The sequence below is a fragment of the Zonotrichia leucophrys genome, chromosome Z, assembly GCF_028769735.1.
Source record: "Zonotrichia leucophrys gambelii isolate GWCS_2022_RI chromosome Z, RI_Zleu_2.0, whole genome shotgun sequence".
Lineage (NCBI taxonomy): Eukaryota > Metazoa > Chordata > Aves > Passeriformes > Passerellidae > Zonotrichia > Zonotrichia leucophrys.
In genome coordinates, this window is record NC_088200.1 from 53,241,139 (window position 1) to 53,263,718 (window position 22,580).

The 22,580-nt window shown below is 37.6% G+C and overlaps 1 protein-coding gene across 2 annotated transcripts; it reads right to left on the reverse strand.

Moving 5' to 3' along the window:
* Positions 1 to 6,065: 6,065 nt before the first annotated feature.
* DIRAS2 (DIRAS family GTPase 2) lies at positions 6,066 to 22,107 on the reverse strand. 2 transcript variants are annotated; one of them, XM_064736325.1, is made up of 2 exons: positions 21,979 to 22,107; positions 6,066 to 10,098 (listed from the first exon to the last, which is right to left on the reverse strand). In XM_064736325.1, exon 2 carries the CDS (start codon positions 10,057 to 10,059, stop codon positions 9,460 to 9,462), a length of 600 nt encoding a protein of 199 aa, XP_064592395.1. In that variant the 5' UTR covers positions 10,060 to 10,098; positions 21,979 to 22,107; the 3' UTR covers positions 6,066 to 9,459. The 2 variants fall into 2 exon arrangements, with proteins under 2 accessions (XP_064592395.1, XP_064592396.1); XM_064736326.1 differs by lacking the exon at positions 21,979 to 22,107 and adding an exon at positions 21,793 to 21,949.
* Between the last annotated feature and the right edge of the window lie 473 nt (positions 22,108 to 22,580).

The window sequence follows — 22,580 nt, forward strand, 5'->3', positions numbered from 1 at the left end:
CAATAACAAGTTTGGTCCCTAGCATTTGGAAAACTGAACTTGCACATGTTTCCATGTATTTGAAATTAAAAATACAAGCTAAACTTGCCCCTATTCAAACTTACTGGTTGAACTTCTGATGCTCTAACATACGTGTTTTAGTGATATTTCAAACCATAAGCCATATTTGTGGGAGAAAAGGATGACTATTACTGTCTCTACAAATGACTGTTAAAAATTTCCGTTGAATTACAAACTCTAATTGGCACTGAATGTAATTTAAAGATCTCTTGCTGAAAATGATGTTGATATGAAAGTTTGCTTTCCTAACCTAACTCATATTAGGACCCAGTAGAAGAGCACTAATTTCAAGCTTCTAAGGAAACACAACCTACATGTTAAAACAAATCACAACAGTAAACAGAATACAGTTTTAACTACTAGCTGGCATTTAACAATACATTATCTCCTACATTTACATAGTGCAGAACAATATGTTTTCTTGATTACAAATGATCCTTTAAAATTAGACAATTTGTCTTCCATAAATAGTTAAAAGTGGTGCTGTGTAATCGAATGGACCCAACGATGTTTAGACATGGTAACTTCTGAGAGATGCAGAACTATGTCTTAATACACAGGCATTGAAGGCCATACCATAACACTGAAGTTTAATATAACTTTTTATTGAAGTGAAGGGAAACGACCCACCTTTGTTGGTCAGCATCGACTCCGTTTATTGATTCAATCAGTCACTTTTTATAACCGTGTTAACTAAGTTCATGCATATTGCAAAATCCGAGGTCACAATAGGCCAGAGATTACAGACCAACCCCTCCTTTTGTTTTCAATACCAAGATTCGTGTTCTCAAAACTTACTTTTACTTTCCCAAAACAGCCAAAGATAGAATATTTACCTGTTATGAGAAAACTGCCTGAGAACCCTGGTATGAAAGGTTCTCAAGGCCTTCATGTTTGTTACTTTTGCTTTCCCATACCTTATCCAAGGACAAGAGATTTACTTGTTATTAAAAACAATCTGAGAACTCCTGCTGTTTACAGAAACAGGCTGTGAGAATTTGCTCCTCACAGCTGCCTTTTAAGCCATTTCTGAAAAAATCTCCAACAACTTTTGACTCACATTTTTGAATCCACTCACATATCACCATACAGGCCATCATTATACATCAGTTATTTATGCCACAAATGGTGCTCTTTTGATTTTTCTCTCTGCTCTATAAATATTTTCTAGCTGAAAAGTGGGTGCTTTGGCTGTGGCAAAGGCGGTGTGGCTGACTGACTTTTCTGGCTTTTCCCAGAGCATGGAGAGGCAGGGAAAAGAGATAGACAGATGCACATCCCTGTCCAAGCCCCACCCTCCCTCCAGCCTGCCAGCCCCCCTGTCCCACCATAATGAAATTCTGAATTTGTATCCATCTGGCTTTCATGGTATTTTCCAGATCCACAATGTGGGCATGCTTTATGCATGGTTACATAACTGATAGGATTTTTTTTTTTTCTTTCATGGAAAGGATTTAACAGAGTTGTTGCCTACTGACCACTCTGATTACTACATTATTAATACATTCTTTTGAACTGTTTTCTAGTAAATAATAAACAAATTTAAATTGCTCTCTACCACGGTGGGGTAACTTGGTACTTTTGCAAAATGGTACTCAGATTTTTTCACTAGGCAAACAAAAAGATGATGAAACAATTAGGTGAAGGACAAATTTACAGAATTAAGGAGTCTTCAATTCAGATTTGAGTTTCAAAAGAAACAGGAGAGCAACCATGGACAAATATGGCTATGGTAGTAAAAAGAAAGGACAGAATTTAAGACTGTTTCTTTTACCCCAATCTTTTTCTAAGGTTCATATTGACTGCTACTTGCTCTGAGTGATTCACCTGTGACCTAATAAATTTTATCATTAGGATAATTCCAAGGATATGTTACTGGTTTTGTCCTCGTTTTTTTCAACCTTCTGAAATATTATAAACACTATAAATAAACACACTCACTTTTTCTCTGCATTCGGCATCCCCAGAAAAGCCATTGTCTGTAATTCAGCCTCTGTATGCTAACAAAATGTTTTACCATTTGCTGGAACATGAACATGCACTTCCTAGAGCTACATATAAAGATACTATTATTTGGTCACTTACAGACGTGTTTCTATGGGATTATCTTGCTTCCTCTTGGTGCTGTATTGGACTTTGTTGCTCCAGTTGGGTTTTAATTTCATTTTAAAAGGCAAGCCTTGATTCAGTGCGAGGTTTGCAGAAGAAAAGGGCGTGGTGCTCATGCTTGTACAGGTCATCTCCTTTCATTGTGGAGGACATCTTGTCTCTCTCCATGTAGTGGGAAAGAGGACTGCCTGGACTAAATAGGTATTGTGGCTTATCCCCAGCAGGCAAGTAAGTACCACAGCAGCTGCTTCCTCACACCTGCAACCAATGGGATTGGGCAGAGGATAGTGAAAGTACAAATGAAAAAAATCACGGGAATGAAATGGACATTAATGGGTTGGTAGGTAAAGTGGAAGCTGTGCATGCAGGCAAAGCCTCTCAAGGAATGAATTCTGTTCCTTCCACAGCAGGCAGGTCTTCTGCTATCTCCAGGAGAGCTGTGATGGTGTCATGATAGTGCCATGACAGTGACACGATAGTGACTTGGGAAGACAAGCATCATTGTCCCAAATGTCCCTGGCCTTCCTCCCGTCACACAGCTCTGCATAGTGAGCGTGATGCCGTATGGCCTGGTAGGGCCTGTTGGGATCAACTGTTTGCTCCCAGCTTGTCGTGCCTCTCGTGCTTCTTGTGCTTCTTGTGCACTCCTACCCTCCTCACCAGCATGCAGTACGAGGAGCAAGAAAGGCCTTGACTGTGTGTAAGCCCTGTTCAGCAATAACAAAACCATCTCTATACTATCAGCACACTGTTCAACACTGTCAGGACCCAGGACATCCCTCTGGCTGTCCTGAGCAGCCAAGACCCCTGCCAGGGGGCTCAGAGACCCTGGCACAGAGCCCAAGATGCCTGTGGTTTTGATTTTGTCCCATGGAGCAAGTTACCAACCTTAGATGAAGATCTACAAGCCACGACAAATTAAGTAGAATGATAGTGAATTTATCACAAGGTGAAAAAGAAGATTTTGGGGTTTTTAGAATGGAGATTCAGGGAGGCAAGATGAAGGGGTCTGAGCATGCCCTGCCTTTCTCCTTCTCATTTTTGGCCTCTATCCTCTGCTGTGATGTTGGCACTTTTAGATTGGTTTAGAGTAGAAGCTCACTGTCTAACATAGATGATAGGTATTGCAAAGTAATGGTAAATATTGTGCATGTAGTTTTTAGTATAAAGACATAACACTACCCCGGGGAAGGCAGAGTGCCTCTGACTGTCTTGCTGAGTGGACCTTGGCAAGACAGGAGAAAGAATTTTAGAGATAAGATACAAAAAAATAACCTTGATACTGAGAAATTAAGAACTCTGACTCTTTCTTCAAGCGCCGAGCTGAGAAAAGAGACTTTCCAGAGTATCTCGAGGTCACTCTGACCAGCTAGAGATCCCTACACAGCACAAATCAAAAACACACACCCATATCAGCGACTGTGAAAGAAAATTAATTCTACCTCAGCCAAAACTAGTCCAAGAGGAAGAAAAAGAGAGCTGAAACCCTGTGGCTATAGAGTGTGTTCTATACAGGCATGTAAGTCATCTACCCAAGGTAAAGTTGCTTTTATCAGGAGTTAAAGATTTGATGAGATCACTGAGGGAGAAGCTATTGCTCTCCTTGTGGAACCTACTGTTGTGATGGTCCAAAGGGCCATGTTCATTGGTATTGCTCAGCACAACCACTCTAAATTGCCTTTTCTTTTGAAAATACTTTTAGGAGTCCTTACTGATGTTAAATATTCTGGGAAATAGTAAGTTCTGTAAAATGTTAAATTTTCTGGTATTCCAATTTTCTTTGGGTCTACCTCACCTCCGAAATTATAATCCTCCTACTTCTACTTTATTAGAATGAGCCCACTGCACAGGAGACATCTAGCCTACAGGGAAAATCTGGAATCAAATTCATGTGCCTAAGTATACAGAATTATTTTATTGCAATTAAAAAGTAACAAAGAGGCCAAGAATAATTTTTTAGGACCATCCTGGTCAGAAGCAAGGTCTGAGCCAGTAAAGAAGGAAGGCAAATTCCAAAGACAAAGTATCTTTTCAATAACACTGAACAGAAGTGGCAGCAAAGCAGATGTACATTGGGATGAATAGCCCCTCAATGGTCATCCCATCTCTCTTTGAAAGACAATGTAGAACATCCTTTCTCCTCTGATATAATTAAAAAAAAAAAAAATTTGCCATACATGCCTAATGAAAGAACACCAATTCTCCTTATTTGTTGCTTTCTCTACTGAAATTAATACAAATACAGTGGTAATTTCCATGTGACAGACACTGTCATCCACAGCTTTTAGAGCACAAGGTGTGGAGGCTGAGAAGCTGATTTTAGTTTTGGGGTGGATTTTGGTGCTGCATCCCTGCCCTGCCCCTTCTCCTGGCCAGCTGCAACATGATCTGAGAATCTGAGAATAGAGATGCTCTTGTGGGATCCATTGTGGGCCGCTTGTTGTCATCTGAGTATGAAATAAATATAGCAGACTGAGTAACAGCTCCTCCTTCGAACTTCAGTTTCTTTATGGTTTCATAACCCCTATGACCCACTAGGAAATAGTGTACTCAACCAAGATAAATCATAGGAAACAGAAGAGTTTTAATTCTTTGTTTAAACTGCAAATACATCTGGTTAACTTACAGAAGAATCTGCATTCCTTCACAAGGTCCTTCACAAGGAACACCCACCATGTATTTTCAAAGCTCTGCTCTCCCTCTTTGCAGTTTTAGTGGAGTTAAACTTTAGACACACTTGATGACATGAAATAAATTTGTGCATTACTTAGAAAATGTGCTTCAAAGATAGGTGAAACATGTCAGTTAAATTACTAGTGAAATAAGTGTGGCAGGTATTCACGAATTTGAATGGGTGTATGAGCAAAAAATTAAAATATTTTCCATTGGGAAACAGGACTAGTAACCAATGGGAAAAATATTAAAAGCAAGGGAATTTTGTAACATTTCTGGTATTTCTGCAGAATATGATAACATCTAGAAAGTAATTTGTGACTGTATTGTGTAAAACCCCAGACAATGAATTGGCACATCCACGGCTTTGCCATAGACTCTGTCAGAATAAGGACCAAGACCAGTAACTGACAGCATACTGAAAGAAGAAGAAAAGATAAAATAATAAGAATTCATGAGAACTCTTTACTAAAAATAAAAATCATTGTGTGCTGACAAATGTAATTACTTCACAGTAATATTAAATTTACATTCAATGCTCAATATTTCATCACTGGTTCAAGTGCTTATCACTGTGTCAATTTACTCCAGATTGTTTGTGGATCCTTTCCTCTGTTGAATATTAATTATTGCTTGCATATGAAAATAATTATTTAACTGAACAACTTTGGCTGCATCTTCTGAATTGCAAGAAGTGGTAAACTATTATTTTTGTCATTTTTTCAACAGGTAGTAATACAATATGAATGCAATAGTGGGAAGTTTTGCAAGATCAGGAATTTTTTAGAAATGAGCAGGAAGAGCAGGATCCATACGTTAACTATTAATTTTTCATAACCATATAGTTCTATCTGCCATTATTTTAAAGAAAGTAATAAAATACAGACTAGAATTATTTTGCTTCCAGAATTATTTTGCTTTTTGTTGGCCAAAAGGAGCATACACTGATAAGCTGTTTTGGTTTGGTTTTTTTGGCTCAGTTTTTTTTTTTTAATGGAGGTAGAATTCTTTGTGTGTTTGCCAGAGTATAATAGAAGAAGTATTAGGTAAGGTAATACTGCTCTAGCTCTCTCAGCACTGATTTGTATAGCTGAAGATTTTGGGACACTGACTAGCATGTTAGAGTCTGTTTTGATTTAGAGAATTGCCTTTGCAATTTCAAAAAATATATAACACGAATCAAACAAATGCAGGCAACAACAAGACTTCTCCCAAACTTGTGTTAAGATTTAAAACTTTATTTTGAATGTTTAGATCACCACAAACATGGAAACTAGTAGACACAAATGACTTCTTATTCAGTTTTGAAATAAAACGTTTGCTAAAGAAATTGCAACAACACATTTTCATGACAAGAACATACCTTAATATTTCATATCTACATATAAAAGCCATGCATTTTAAAGATCTCTTTTGGCTAGACTGTGTTTTCTGGGTGCTAAAATTCACTGTGGAACTTACATGTTTTAAATATTTTGCATAAACATTTTGAACAGGCTATTATAGTCATACCACATTCCCAAGTAAAACACAAAATGTAATAAATCTTTAAATTTTCTTGTTCTACCTTATTTTTTCCATATTAAAAAAAATAATTCTATTTGTAATAGCAAAACAAACATTTTGAACCAGCTCACACGTATGCAAGATATGTAAAATCTAATAGTAGAAACAAGGATGGCAATGCAAGGGTATAAAATATGCTCTCTTTTGAGTCTGTGGTCCTTGAGTAATATTGCTTCTGTTCTGGCCTTGCTTTGATACATGCAAGTCCATGAAATACTTCATGGCTTATTACATAGCAGGTGAGGAGTCAGCTGGGAACTAAAGGAATATGGTCCTCAAGCCTAAACATTGGCAGGTACTTGGTTTATTTCCATCTTTGCTATACAATTATTCTATTCTTGCTATGAGGCACATTCAAAAAAAAAAAGTCCAGGGCTAAATTTCAGCCTGTAATATCTTTGCAGTCAGTACATTTTAAGTAATTTAGATCCCCTATATTGTACTTCTGCAAGATATTTTACTACATAAATAATTCCTCCAGTTCAAGCAATAATCTTAAAAGGTTCTATATATAGCTTTTATTTTTCTCTTTGAGATTCTGTCATAATACTATGCTGGCTGCTAAGGCATGTGCCACACATGATGACCTTTGGCACCGGTGTGTTAGCATCTGAGGGCTTTTGACCTCTGTATGTGACCCATTATGCCTTAACGTTGATTATTTTTCTGATTTTCCAGCTTCATCCATGGAATCCATTGCTGTGATGTTGAGCATCATCAGCAAAGATTTTTACAAAGAGTAAATGTATAAATATTTATAAAAGTCTTACTAAATATAGTGCTTTTAAGTGTTTTGCATCCCTGATGTGGAAATATATTTTGATCTACTGACAAACTATCAAGAAAGATGCACTTGGCTGTATAGGCCAAACCAGGCTTCTTCAAGGAACTATTTAAGAATGCGAAGAGACAGTCTGACAAAACACAGAATGAGCACTGGACTGTGACAGAGGAGACCTGCCTTTGTTCCTGGGTCTGCCACGGTCCTGCTGGGCGATCTAAGTGCAGTTGTTTCCCCTCTCTGTGCCTCACTTTCACCACCTGAGAAGTTAAGGAAATGATGTCGTCATTTTTGCAAAGTGCTCTGAGATTTATGAAGAAAGAGTATTGTGTAAGAGCCTGGAATTTGCTGTTAATGAAGAGCATTAATTTTTCCATGGTCTTTCCAGTTTTCTCTTCTTAAAACAATAAAATAAAGAGCAAAAAAAAATCTGTCTCTTTGAAATCAGTAGGAGTTTCACATTCAATTCTACAGGTGCCAGCACTTCTGACTGCATGACAGAAGTTGTGCTCCCCTCTAGACAGCACTAGTAGCAATTCTTTTGTATGCTATTATCTACCTCTGAAATATCTGCACATTTGCTAGAAATGTGGAAGATAAGCAAGCAATAACTTCGAAAGGAACAAGGTAGCAAACTTTAATGCAAACACTGCATTTGAACATCCCCTGGAAAATATTTATAATGCACTAGCATGCAGGCTAATAATATTAGTACTTGACTTCATTTTCCCATGTTTCTTAACATAAACATTTATTAAAAATATGGTAGGCTCTTTTTATTGGTTCAAAGCAGTTCCTAAGGTACAAATTGAGACTTACATAATTTTAATGCGTCGTCTAAAAATTGTATGTGCTTATTTTATTATAGATGGCCTTTTTCATCACTAGGATAGGTACTTCAGTCATTCATATTAGTTTTTTAAAAAGCTTTGGACAGACATCCAGGAAAGCTCACAATTTTTTTTCCCTTTCAAAGGTTTTGAGAAGATAATTTTTCCCTGACAGGATCTTTATTTAAACAATGTGTTTTCTATTCTGAACTTTGTATTGCATTGTAACACTTCTGACGGCAGAATATTCCAGATCCTGTAGTGCTTATCCCAAAAAAACCCCATTTTAGAGACTCTTGTGGTCACTAACTTCAGATATATATTTGGTTCTATAGTCACAGCAGTTCAAATCATTAGTTTAAATGGCAGATATAAAATACTTCAGACAATATAAAGGCAATAGATCTTGCAGGGCATGAGCATAAACCCTTCTAACAGGAATACAGTAATGTAAAGAAGTATCAGTCAGCTAATACGATAATTTGTATATTATGCCAACCCCACTCCAAGGGTACTGCCAGTTCAAAAGACATTGCATTCATTCACTAACCACACCATGTGTTCACCTAACTGGCAGCAGCACTAGAACTGAGTCTCTCCCACAGAGCCTTTCGTAGGCGACGACCCAGTCAGTTCTCCCTGGGGAAACTTTCCAGTTTTGTACGTACACCATTCCATCTGGCACTCTCCACAAATAAATGTTTGTTCTTCTGAAATATATTTGGGCTGAAAACTCAGGTCATCCTTGAAACAATGAGCCCAGAAAAGATGATCTCCAACTTACAGGACTTGGCTTTTCCACGATCTTCAGTTAAAACACTGCATCATACTAGAAAGAAGTATCATGCTGGGGGCATAGAGACAATATCTGTCCCTTTCTGCTGCTATCCCCACACTTCCTTTTACTGTGCAACAGTTAATGTGCAACAGGTGATCCAAGACTGTCTTATGCACACTCTCCCACCAGTCAGTAATTAAAATGACATAGAATTTTTCATCCACAGCATTCTTTAAGGAAATGGTTAACACCACCAGCATGTATTTGTATGTTCTAGGTTTCTTTACTACCACTTTGTTTTTCTTCTGATATTACACATTGTTTTCTCTTGAAATTATATGCAAATGCAGGTAATATTAAGTTGTTTTTCCAATCTTTCATATTATGTGAATGATGACAATTCTTTTTTGTAAATTACAAAATAAGGTATTCCAGGAAATCTTTTGTTTTCTTCCTGATATGCTTTAATTGATTGTGAGACTACACATATTTTTGTTTTTCCATTTTTTCAAAGCAATTACAGTACCTTATTTCTTCAATTTCCAAGTATTTCTTTTAAAACAGATACTAATAAATAGGATCTTGCATGGTTGTTTGCTGTCTATGGGTTTACATGCGTATTGTCAGATGAGACTTCACAGCTGATTCCTGACAGTGCAATTTCACATCACCACACATTTTCCTTTCAGCTTCTCCTTCCTTTTCTGTTGCTTGCTTTTTTTGCCATCAATTTGCAAACTCACAGTCCTGCGTTTCTCCAGGTTTAGCAATTCTTGGAATAACTCTTTCACATTGTGGTTTGTCTTGGCAGAGGTCTCCATGAAGGCACATTTCCACTTCTTAGCCATGGCTTCTCCTTCACTGCTTTCTACCTCTCGATTTTGGTTCTCATCATTTTTGTTCCCCACCAGCATGATTGGAATGCTTTCTATGTCTCCTTTAATCTGACATATTTGCTCGTAGATTGGCTTGAGTTCCTCCAAGGACTGTCGGCTGGTGATAGAGTAAACCAAAATAAAAGCATGTCCTTTAGAAATAGAGAGACGTTGCATGGCTGGAAATTGATGGCTCCCTGTAGTGTCGGTTATCTGCAAAGTGCATATGCTCTTATCACAGCTGATCACCTGCCGATAGGTGTCTTCAATGGTAGGGATGTAGCTCTCTCTGAAAGTGCCCTTCACAAATCTCAAGACCAAAGAACTTTTTCCCACTCCTCCAGCTCCAAACACAACTACCCTATAATCGTTGCTTTGCTCAGGCATGTTTCTCTGTGTGTCACTTGCTCAGCTAGGGGGGAAAACCTAGGAGAGAAAAAAAAAAACAAGGAGAGAGACATTACTACAGGTACAAGTGTGGAGTGCATGCTGTGATATCCTTCCCACTAAGAGAAATAAATATAATGTGAGTGATGGCAGTTGCACTAATTTAATAAGTCTTGCAGGGGGTTACAGATTTATTTATTTCAATTAGCGTTTGCAATCCAGTCTGGACATCTCTGTTGTTTCATGGTTGATTCTTAATTAACATGATGTGTTTCAGTATTCTTCCTACTGGACTAATATTAACATAACTAAAAAGTTGCATCTGTGAATTTCTAGAGGGCCTTGGCTTGAACAAATTGTAGAAAGGGAATTATCCTTCTATATCTTAAATAGATCTAAAATAATAGTCAAAACTGATCACTGTATGACAGTCAATTACTCTGAATATTCCATCTTTTCAATATTTAAGGAATTTATTCCCACTATGACTAGACTACAGTTCTAAATGACAACTAAGATGTATTTGTGGATTATTCAGCAACAGCATTTATTGACCTGTGTTTTTAACTCCATGGGAGCACGTATCCCACTTCAGTGTGTTTTGCCACTGGCGTTGCAGGTCAAAGAGTACATTTTGATAAACTCAGATTGCTCACATTCAGTCTGCCTTTTTATTCCAATATTTATCTTGCAGTAGATGATATTTGACACCAGACTAGCTATACTTATCAGAGAGGCTCTGCAGACATATTCATAACATTTTTAGTGGCTTGCATTGCTTGGAAAGGGCATATGTCAAAGGTCACAAAATTCTGTGATTCCTGCAATCACCTGCCGTTGACAAAATCCATCTGTGTATAGTCAGACAACAAATATGGAAATAATTTTTAAATAAGAGAAATGGTAAAATATTCACATTTTTACAAGCTGTAGATGTTTTAGATTTCATTTAAATAAAGTGAAGATTAATTTGTCCTCCCATCAGTATCAGCTCAATGGGTACACAGCACATCAGTACATAAAGTCTTTTTCTATTTAATGAGATTTAGGCAATAAACACTTTAAAAATGAACCCTAAAAACCAAAGAAAGCATAGGGTACTGTGACTCTTCAAACTGGTATATATAAGGGGTACATGTGGAAAAAAAATGCAAAATTTGCTGCACCTGTATTTGTTCTGAAGAAAATGGGCAAGGCTTTATAGGGAATTTTGCCCAAGAGCCTTAATGGCACCAAGTGAATAAATTTGCCTGTTGTAATTTTGCTCGGGCAGCAATAAATCTAGAAGAACCCAAAGAATTTCTTCCCTTTTGAAAGCAAGCCTTCAAGCTATTTCTTCAATGCAGCGGAAGGAGTCACTGCATTGCAGGGGGTGATTTCAAATTACCTTTTACCTGTCTAGCAGCAAGACAATACTGATGGTTTAGAGGTGTGGATCTTAGTGGACTTCCCATGCCCTTATTCTTGTTGCAAGCTCATGCCAAATTTTCTGTTTCTGCATTTTGATGCAGTTGCTCATTATGCCAGTTAGGCTTTAAGCTACGGCAATGCATGCTGCACTAACGTCTCCAATTTCTGCTCAAGCACATCCTGATGTAGTTCTCTTCCTTTTACAGGGCATCCTATAGTGTCCTTATATTAATGTCTGAGTAAGCTGCAAACATCTGTCCTTACATAATTTGTTGGATGAAGGATTTGTACTTCCTCATCTGCCATACCACAGGCAGAATAACCAGTGCAACTGGGGATGCTGATCCCGAGGCAAAGTGCAGAGCTGCCACAGCTCTGTCTACCCAGCCTGGCTTCAGGCAGAAGGCAGCTTCACCCCTTCAATCTCTCCTGTGCTACATTCACTGTCACTCTGAGAGGCTTGTTTAAATATAGGAAAGGCTGATATATAAAAGTGTTCATCCTCAGGCACTGAAGCAAAATTGTTTTTCTGACAGCAGAATTGAAGGAATGGAAAGAAAAGGTAGCCTCAGAAAAAACGCTCGTGTATGTGTTTATAGAAGATGCAAAACCCTCTGAGGAACAAAGAAAATGAGTGAGCAGCTCATTATGTAAAAAAGAAAGGAAAAAACATAGCTGGAAAAAAAAATGAGGGGAAGAAGCTAGCATAATGCTGTTCCACTGAGAATAAATCTGTATGTAAGAACTGCAGGCATGCAAATTTGGAACAGTCTTAGAGCTTACAGTTGTGGATGACTGCACAGAATAAGTTACCATAAGAATTACAGTTTAATAATTTCTTGTAAGTAAAAAGGCAAGAGAGCAATATCTGCAAATTCCACTTCAGAAGCAGCTTAAGCATTGCACAGTCATATTATATGTATCCTAGGAACTACAACACTAGGAGAAAAAATGCACTATGAAAACTTTCACAAAGAAAATCAGTGAAATGTGGACTAGAAAAGTACAATTTTAAAAGCTAGCTGACTGTACTCCCGCTGTATTACACTGTATACTCTAACAATACTCAGAAATCTCCAAGAAAACTGACACATATGGTAGCCCAAAAAATAGAACAAATTTAAATGGGGCACTTAATGGTCTGAAGTATTAAGCATACAGAAAAGTTCTAAGGGGTCTTGAAACAGCATGGTAACAATCTTCAAAACATAGCAAGTTGTTGCAAAGACCAAGAGTGTAGTGAAAAACAAAAGGTTATGTGCTTGCATTGTAGAACAAATTCACATCAGACAATAGGAAAACTTCACACTGGTAAGAATAGCAGGTCTAATGTGTAGGGAGATTTTGCAGATATTCTTCAGAGATTGCCATAGTATCAAAGGATAATTCCAACTGGCATAGACCTGAGTAGTTTCTGGTCCAGACTGCTTATCGCAGCTGGGTCAGCCATGACACCAGAGAAGGTTGTCTATCCTATAGAGATGTGAAAATCCCCAATCTTTCCCACAGTCTCTCTGGGAAACAAACTCCAATGCAAAATTACTGTCAGGATGATTTTTTTTTCCCCTCCTATACCTAATCTAAGGTAGTCTCTCAACCCATACCTGTTGTCTCTCCTCCCAGCATCTACTCCTGTGAAGAGCGCAATGCCACCTTTTTGATGGCTTTCCTGCAGGTGCTGAGGGCTGTGCTTTGCTGTCCCTTGAACTCTGCCTTCCCCAGGCTGAGCTGGCCCTGGTCCCTGAGCCTGCAGAGGCCTGGACCCCTCAGTGCCCCCCTGCCCTTGCTGCAGTGTCTCAGCTGTTTCCCGGCAATGTTGTTTATAACTTTTTTGTGTTCTCTATGTGGATCTGCTCACAGTCTCCTCTAGGGACAATTTCTCTATATGAATGTTGGACTTGCACACAAATGTTCATTTGTTAATGCTTTTTATACCACCCTCTTACCTTACTGATGTTTCTTTGTCTTAAAATGTGTTAACTGAAACACACAGGAGGACAAAATAAAGCATGGCATTATTTAATCAGCTTGTGGCATTATGGCCAGTGAGGGTATGGAAAAATTAACTTTAAAGCCTGATTTTTCCGTACAAGATAATTTCTGATTCAGAAAACCAGTCTTTCATAATTCACACAGAAAAAGTTAGCTGCTTTTTACATGTTAGAATGGACTTATTCTGTAATGAAGCATTTGCTGCCTTTTCTGCTTTCACAAACTACAACAGTGAAAACATGATCTCTAAAGTGTCAGTTTATCAACATTACACTTATTTGAAAAGCCAAAGCAATCTTCATAACATACATTCATATCCTTCATTTTGAATTGTCTGACTACGAAGGTCAGCAATGAGTCTCACAAAACAAGTGAGTCGGTACCTCTGCTGACTTAGCTATGTTTCCTGCAGATACTTTGCTAGCACAAGGCCGGAGCTGCTCTAGTTCAGCTGCTGCAGGTGAGCTTGATGGGCTATTCACTGGGGCAACATATTTAACCACTGCCTCCAGTTCCAACTTAGCTGCAGGCCTTTATGTCAGTCTGCATGCTTTCCCTAGATATTTCTGATATGCCAGGTGAAAGAATTGAAATGTTTTTCTGACAGAAGGAAACAGTTCAAGGTCTGAGTAATTACGACATAAAATGACTTATTTAATTATATAGTGCATTTTATTATTAAATATATGTATTTTAAATGTCTAAATAAAGTAACTCATGTTACAGATTATGCTCTTCATAGTTTAAACTCCTAACATTCACTGGCTATTTATTAATTACATGTGAGTATACTAGCATTTAAGAAATCATTTATACTGATCCTTTACTTAGCCACTGCACCTCCACAGTTCTCTCTTATCTTTAATTGGGTTTTTTATAGTCTAACTTTTTTGTCAAATGTATTTATGACTTGCCTGCAATGTGGGTATTTAGGCTATAGACAGCATATGCAACAACAGCCAAAAGCTATAGGAAGCCTGAAAAATAACTTCTGAAACTAATCTACTTGAGTACTCTTAGAGCAATCTGAGATTAGAATCTCACAGCTGGTGAACTCTTTCAGTTTATGCTTGAAAATAAACACAGAAAAGAAATCAACCTATCTCCAATGTTTCCAGTCTTGGGTTTTGTTGCAAAAGATTTTTACCACGTTTGCATTGTTAGACTACCACAAAATGTCACAAATTGTAAGTTTAGTTGATTTTTGTTTTACTAGATTATATCTTTTAGTGTCGCATTAATTTTAAAAAACAGTGTGATGTTGCCTTTGCTTTCTGGAGTCAGAGGCTTTGATTACATCTTAACTGATCCAGTTTCTTGAGGTCTTATGACGTCCTACTGAGATGTCAGTCTGATATGAAATTCAGCAGTTGTCAGATGCCGTGTATTAATTTCCTGAATTTTTTTTTTCCTCAGGTAAAACCATTTCATGTCAGTCATGGACTTTTTTTTTCTTTTTTTTTAAGCTCTAAGGCGATGTCTCTGTTTATATTGTCATTGTTATTGTGAAAAACCAATAAAGTACAGGCAATACATTTAGTTCAAAATCTTGCCTCAGTTTAAATTAACAGTCCGTAAGGCTATCCAGTGATGACACCACGACACAAAGATAAGAGGTGCAAGGTGAAGAATGTAGCTATAGATAAGATGGATTACAGCAGGACTGTAAGATCAATGTCCATTTCCCAATATCAAAGGTGAAAAATGTCACATTATTTATATGAAAGAGGAAAAGAGCTCCGCAAGGATCTTTTTCTTGTTGTGCATATAAAGAGGCATTTCTCAGAGAGTATTTTCACAATGTCTGCTATGAATATGCACTTTAAGAATGGGGACTTTGCTACTTCCAGTGCCTTCATCTTTTAATGTAAGACTTGCTTTTTCATTCTATTCCTTCGCTTGTGTTATTTGGTCTTCTCAAGCCAAGGGAAAGTTGGACACATTTGGAGACCAAATGATAACTGTTAAAACTACTTTTTCCTACAACATGAGGTTCTAATGCATAAGGAAAGAACTTTTTATTCTTATGTGAAACAAAATGTTCTTTGAAAGTCTGCTTCTTGATGACCAGCTAGTCTAAATCATGATGGGTTTTTTTTCACTGCATAAATGCAGTAGCACTTTTTATTTATGTTGTTCTCAACAACCGTTGGAGAGAAAAGCATTTATAGCTTTTCTTTCCAGCTATAGAAAGATGACCAGAGAGATTTCCTTAGAAAAATGGCATCTTCTTCACAAAAAAGGTACTGTCATAAACCTGCTGATTTTATGACACATTGTCTTTATTGTGAAATTTGCTTGACTATCTGAAAGTAAGGAATAAAATCAGACATTTTTATTATTTAATGTATTCATAGAAAGCAAAAATTCAAAATAAAAATTCAATTTGTTTAAATCAAAACAGATTTCATTTTAGAGCTAGGTTCTCTACAATGTTGAAAACGTTTCAATTTGCATGGAAAATTAATAATTTAGAATCTTTAAACTGAAATTAACATCACAAAGTCTTTTAGAGAGTTCCCTAAGAGGTTTTGTGGGTTTCCTTCAAGACCCTGGCCCAACATAGAAGAGAAATAGAAAGGACAGGAGGTTTTCAGATGAATTTGTTGCAATTTTTTTCTCTGTATTTACAGGAGACTATTGTCTTAAGAGCAGCTGTATGTAAAGGAGGTAGAAGCCAGCCTCTGTGCTGTCCTGCAGTCATCACACTTATGCTGAAAATCTCATTCCCAAAACAATGCCTTTTCAAAATTGCTTGGTAAAAGAAATAAATTATGAAACCTTTGGTAAAAGAAAGAAATCCCCCATGCACAGTTGTGACTGTAGGAAAATCTTTACTTGTTCTTTGGCTAACATACGGCTAGCAGATGTTGCGGCAGAAATAGTTTTGCTAGGCAAGAAAGAACTGGAAAAAAGAAAGGGTAGAGACAAATAGACAATGTTTCCTGTAGGAACAACAGATAGCATGGATTTTTGGAATTAGGCTTAACTAAAGTGGCATTGCTTGTTGAAGACAGCAGGACTGGTGGCAGAAGAATGAATGACGCAGTAGGATCTGTTGATTCCCTTCCCTGATGAGGGGTCATGTACAGAAAATTAAGAAGGTTCTGGACCTGATCCAACAAAGAGCTTTACACATAGGGACACACTGAAATTGTTTGCTCTGTTGTTGCCTGAGAGCTCTGTTGCCCCAGAACTAACTCTTTTGTAACAGATATGTACTAATGAACCATTACTGTAAAACAAGATTCAGCTTCATTGAACACAGTTACTGTGTGAAAAAAAAACCAAAAAAAAACCCAAAAAAAAACCCCTTAATTTCAGTTAGCATCAGAAATATTATGCTAAGTTTATCCAGGATGGACAGGTGAATACATTTACCACATTAAAAAAAGCCTCACTTTGTGCAGAACCAGAAACATTATTCTAAGATTATCCATGCATAGGTGTCCTATTGGTTGTTACTTCCTATTTAGCAGCTTGGTTAATCTTAAAATTTAAAAGGGAGAATTTCATGAGAGTTCCTGTCTAAATTCAGGCTTTGCTTTAGGCATGTCAGATACTTTCTTGATTTATCTACTTGAGTATTTTGGTAGACCAGTGTCTTAATCTCTAAGTGCTTATAATCAAAACTCAGAAAGAAATTATACAGAAGAGTTTCCATACGTGTAGTTAGGTAGGCATTAATTAACACACAGAAACAAAAATGTAAAAAAAACCAGAATTCTATTTAGCTCCCTTTGGAACTGCTTTAAGTTTTCTTCCCAAATTAATTAACCAAATACCGTAGTTGTTCCTCAGTTTTCAATTGATTTAACTTAACCAAGGAAAGATGGAAAGATAAACGAAAACATCATATGTGTGCCTTTCAACAAGTAAGACATAATACCAATGGACAGAGCAGTATGATTAGAAACCAGAATTTGTCACACCTGCAAATGCAGGATCAGAGACTCAGTGTGAATTTTCAGCCCCTCTGGTTTCTAATAGCAGAATCATTTCTGGTATTGAGCAAAGGCTTGGCTTTACATGTTTCATGAACTTCTGCTTCTCCAGCTGTACACTCGAAAAAAAATAGGTTCTGACTTATGGATCTCAGTATTGTGAGATAAAAGTCCCAGCATAGACAAAAAGCTATTTCCGTATAAGTATTTACACAGAAGAACTGTACATTCATGGAAGACTGTTTTCCATTCATCAGAGGAAACACTGAAGACTGGTGGCCATTTTGCCTTTCACTGTAGTTCTCAATTCTGTAATGTTAACGTAATTTGAGACTACTTATGTAAATCCTCTGTAGAAGCAAAATTATTAAAGGTTAAGTATCTTTTTATGACATAACTCCTGTCATTAATTTTCCTTGCCTGGCTTGGAAGGATAGCTAGATTGCTATCCTGACCACTGGAATATTTCTAATGCTCTTTCACAATATTCCATTCAAAGCAATGGCTTAAACAGAACATTTTGCCACAAGCTTGTTGGCCAATAACTTGGGACCAGTTAATGCAGTGGGTTTCAGGACCCAAAATGATCCCTAATAATTAATTAAGCAATGTAATGCAGTTATTGATATGTTTCCAGACACTACTAAGAAGCCTGTTCTTCTACTAAAATTTTTCTGCAAATACAAGTATTTTGAAAACCAGTAATAAATTATAATTGTGGACTACAATATAGTAATAGCACCTTTCTGATTGTTTATAAATGTTCAGTACTCCAATTTCCACTACTTTCAATTCTGAAGTAAGACAAGTAGGTTTAGCCTTAAGAGAATTTTTTTCTAGATGCATGTTTCTTTTCATTGTAGTGTTAAAAAAAATTCATAAAAATTATATTTTGAAGATAAAAACATACTGAGTAACACACTGTAAGCTTTGTGTGGACAGACTGGGAAAGCGGTAATGTTATTTATTTGGGTAAACTGCAATATTTTAGTTACTGATAGCAGCCAATATTTGATTATTTAAATAATTAACTCTTTCAGAAGAGATAAAATTTGTCAGCTAAATTTTCAGGGAAGAATATAAAAAACAAACAAGTAAAAATAAAAGAAGGGAAAGTGTTCTTTTCTTAGCTTCAGATTAATTATAAGAACCATTGGGCATTTTGGGAAGGAAACAACAAAATCCAGTCTAGGAATGGATTTGCCCTTTTCATATGGTTTCTTTAATATATGCATATTTTGAATGAGGAAACTGAAAGGCTGAAATAGCTTCAGTTTTGAGACACCTTTTCAGATTCAGCTAAAACCAATTTTATTATCTGCAGTCAGGCTGATGCTGACTGGGTTTTCCTGCCACAGCATATTGCAGACCTGCATAGCCAGAGCCACTGATTTTAATCGCAGATAGAGAAAATCAACATTCAACTTAAAGTCATTTCGTCAAGAGGAGGTGTTCCTGACCTCAGTGTGAGTCAAAAGTGCCTTTGTCACAGACTTGACACACACCTTTTCACATTTTATTTTTACTAGATACCCATCTCAAGAATTATTCTTTTATCAATACTTTGTGACTGAAAACTAATCAATATTTCTTTTCTCAACAAGGTAAACTAGAACATTTTCTGCTTCAATTAGTATGTACATCTGCATAGACACTCAGGTGGTCTTTTCCACTGCTCTTCCAGCAGTAAGGTAAAATAATTTAATGCATGTTTTAATTTTAATGTCACAATAAAAATGCAGTGAAAAGTATCTGTTTGATACTTTGAAACATCTGTATTTAAAGTTAAAATCCCAAATGGAAAAAAAATTTTAGAAATATTTTCTCCTGGTACATTTTTGGATATTGGTAATTTAAAAAGGAAATTAATATTATCATATTATTATCCATGTTTTACAAAATTGCCATTTTTCTTCCTCTATTTAATATTGATTATTGCTTAATTAGTCGTAGTAATACAAAATATTAAGGGAAAATTAATAAAAATTTGGAATCACTCTAGACACCAAACAAAATGTCCCACAGTGAATACTGTTTCAGCTGACATGTAAAAATGTCCTGATGCTCACAGTAAGTGTAGGAGAGGGCACATTCAAATGCAGCTCATTATGTATGACAGAAGAATTACTGAGGATCACTGAATTGAATGCAATCAGTGTAGAAAATAAAACCATTAAAAAAAAAAAGAAAAAAATATAAGTTTATAAACATAAATAATGAGAGAAAAAGAGAATATAAAATTGGATGCAGTCTTTCTATAGGAGCATCTTTGAACCAGAATATTGTTTATTGCACATTTATTTAAAAATCTGGCTGTGGGAGAAATAGCACATACTCTGTCACAATGAAAGTCCAAGTCTGATTTTTCATACATGATGCTGGGATGTCTACATGGGTAGCTGCGTTGGTTAGCACAAAAGAAATCCAGGAAACAAAGTTATCAGGTTATCCTCAAAGGAAACTAGAAACAGTGCTGGTAAGGACTTCAGGACAGCAGTATGAGTTCATATACAGCTATTTTTATTGGCACTACCGAGACTGCAATGCTGGTGTAACATAATCATGACCACTTGGCCAGAAGGAGCTTCTGAACTCCAATCAACTTCCTAAGAGCCCTGGTCTTCACTGTGAGAAAGTGATATTACTCAGCCTGAGGTTCATCAGCGCTTGTGAGTCTGCTGGTGTAAACAAAAGTGCAGCACAGAGCAGAAACATGTTTTCATCTGACTGATGTGACATGCCAGGAAAACTGTATTTCCGAGTATCTTCACTTGTTTGCAAAGGGACTCCTTAGTGCAGGCAACTTCCAGAGAAAAGTAAAAATGGTATTCAGTACTGGAAGAGACTTACTGGATTATCAGATTCAGTGCTTTGGCTTTGCAGGCAACCATTTCACATAATCCCTTCCATCAAGTTACAACTAAAAGGTATTTAAAAGGTTTTCTATATATTACTTCAACTAGAATGTAATTTAAGAACCTTGCTGCTCTAATGGTTTGAAATCTTCCAGCTTAAGTGTATTCACAGCTCATTTATACCAATTCATTCTCCTCTCTTACCAGGAGTAAGGATAAATAGCTACACATCACACTCATTCCCCAGACCCAAGGGACCATTTATTTGTAGCTGTGTGACTGAACTTGTTTCATGTTTGTACAGTTCTTCATGCAAGAGTCTCAGATATGCTGTATGTGGTGTGAGAGAGAGCATGAAGCCTGGAGGAATATCACATTTCATAGCTCCAGAACAATGGCACAGAACCCATTCTGCATTAATTGGGTACTACTGCATTTATTGAGGACAGACAGCCCCAGAGAGCAGCTCCTGAGCATAACTGAAGTCCATTAGTGAGAAAAGTCAAAAAGGGAATGGGAGGGGGGCAAGCCAAGATAGCCCTCTACAAGCCAGAGTTAAATATGTTGAGACCTGCAAACATTCCAGATAATGGTAAACTGTAAAGCTTGGCAAAGATACAAGAGCAGTCAGTTTCATCAGCCGTGTCTGCCCTGAAAGGAGTGGGGTGTGCATAGCTGTACACAGCCTACATAGCTGTATGTGTGTGCATTTATAAACAGGCATATGTGAGTCCTCTCACTAGGGTCTCACTCATGAGAACAGGACATTCAGAAAATTCTTCAAAATTAAAATGCATCCAATTTTGTTGCTCCATTCTGTGTTCACTCTTCTGTGTTCAAGTGGTGCAGCATACAGAGCATCCCACATTTCATGGGGAGGACAGAAAGGGACAAAGTGTTATCAAATCTGATTCAGCAGCTCTCAGGCACTTGAGAATGGTCTTTCATGATTTATTTTCTTTCATTCAGTTGGGAGAGGGACAATCTACAGGGGAAAAAAAATCCTGCCTGTCAGTGGGATGCTGCAAAGTTGCATCTGTCTTGAAGAAACACCTTGTGTTATTTTATTCAGACTCCACATTTTTATATTCTTCTATCAGTTAAGTTAAAATTTAGCTTTCATTTAAAAGAAATAAAAAATTAATCTCTCCTTAAGCCACTGCAGTGGCAGTTCTATAAACTAGGGCAAAATTCAGCACATTGAGTTTTAATGAAAGGCAGCTTGAAAAAAAGGTCATTACTAGCACCCCAGCGCAGAGAAAAATTATAGTTAACTGGCCAGTGTGTCTATGACCAGCATCTGACTTCCTTGCTAGCCCCAGTTTACAGCATGCCATGTTCTCCACAAAAGATTTTAGCTTAGAGCATATCCTTCAGTTGCAACTCAGGCAAAACTCTACCGACTTCAGAGGAAATTCCGCCCGAGCGAGCATTGTGGATTTTGGCTGAAGAAAGGGAAGACCTCGAAATTCCATGCAGAGCTATGCCTATTGCGCAAGGCAGTGTAGAAAAAACAACGGAAAGAAATTTACCTGTGTAGGAACAGAAAGCTTCAAACGCTCTTCAGTTTCTGCCCGTCATTGCACCAGCTGCGCTCCCGCTCTGCCCGGGGCTCCCTCCAGCAGCGAGGGGCACCGGGGGCCGCGCTCCGCCGCCCGCAGCTTCCCTGCCCCGCTGCCCTGTGCCCGCTGCCCGCCCTCCGTCCCGCCCGCCCGTACCTGGGTCCTGGGCACCGCTCCTGCTCCTGGATCGCAGCTCCCTCCTCCTGCTCCTACGGGCGCGCTGACTCCAGCCGCTGCCGGTGCTGCTGCCTAAATGGCGACTGCAAAGCTCGTCCAGGCGTTCAGCTGCCACCTACTGAAGAGTTGTGGAATATATCTATGTGTGGGCATATGTGCACATAGGCTGTAATGTTCAGGTTCCCTCAACCAATGTAGTAGATTTTTACAATTAGTCTCTAAAGCCTCGACACACGCTCTAGTTTGTCATTTAAAGCTGTAGATTACCCTAACCTGAGCTCACAATTCTCCATTTGTTTCAGTTCTGAAACAGACCAAGCCTGTCTCTTTAAGTTAAAAAAGCTTACAAAGCCTTTGGTGAGGCTAATCCCCCGGGCAAAAAACAGCATAGCCCTATTCAGATCAATGGAGCTGTGCTGATTTTTATTACTTGGAAATTTAATCCCTTAGGTCTCATATTTATTCACAAGAAACCCAAACCTCCCCCCCCCCAAAAAAAAAAAAAAAACCCCAAAACCAAAATCCAAACCAGTAGAGCGAAAAACGTGCCTTTAAAAATAGCTTTTGTCCAACATAGCACC

Bases quoted from the DNA above. Each gene is read 5' to 3' on its own strand.
- DIRAS2 (XM_064736325.1), bottom strand. From the start codon at position 10,059: ATGCCTGAGCAAAGCAACGATTATAGGGTAGTTGTGTTTGGAGCTGGA.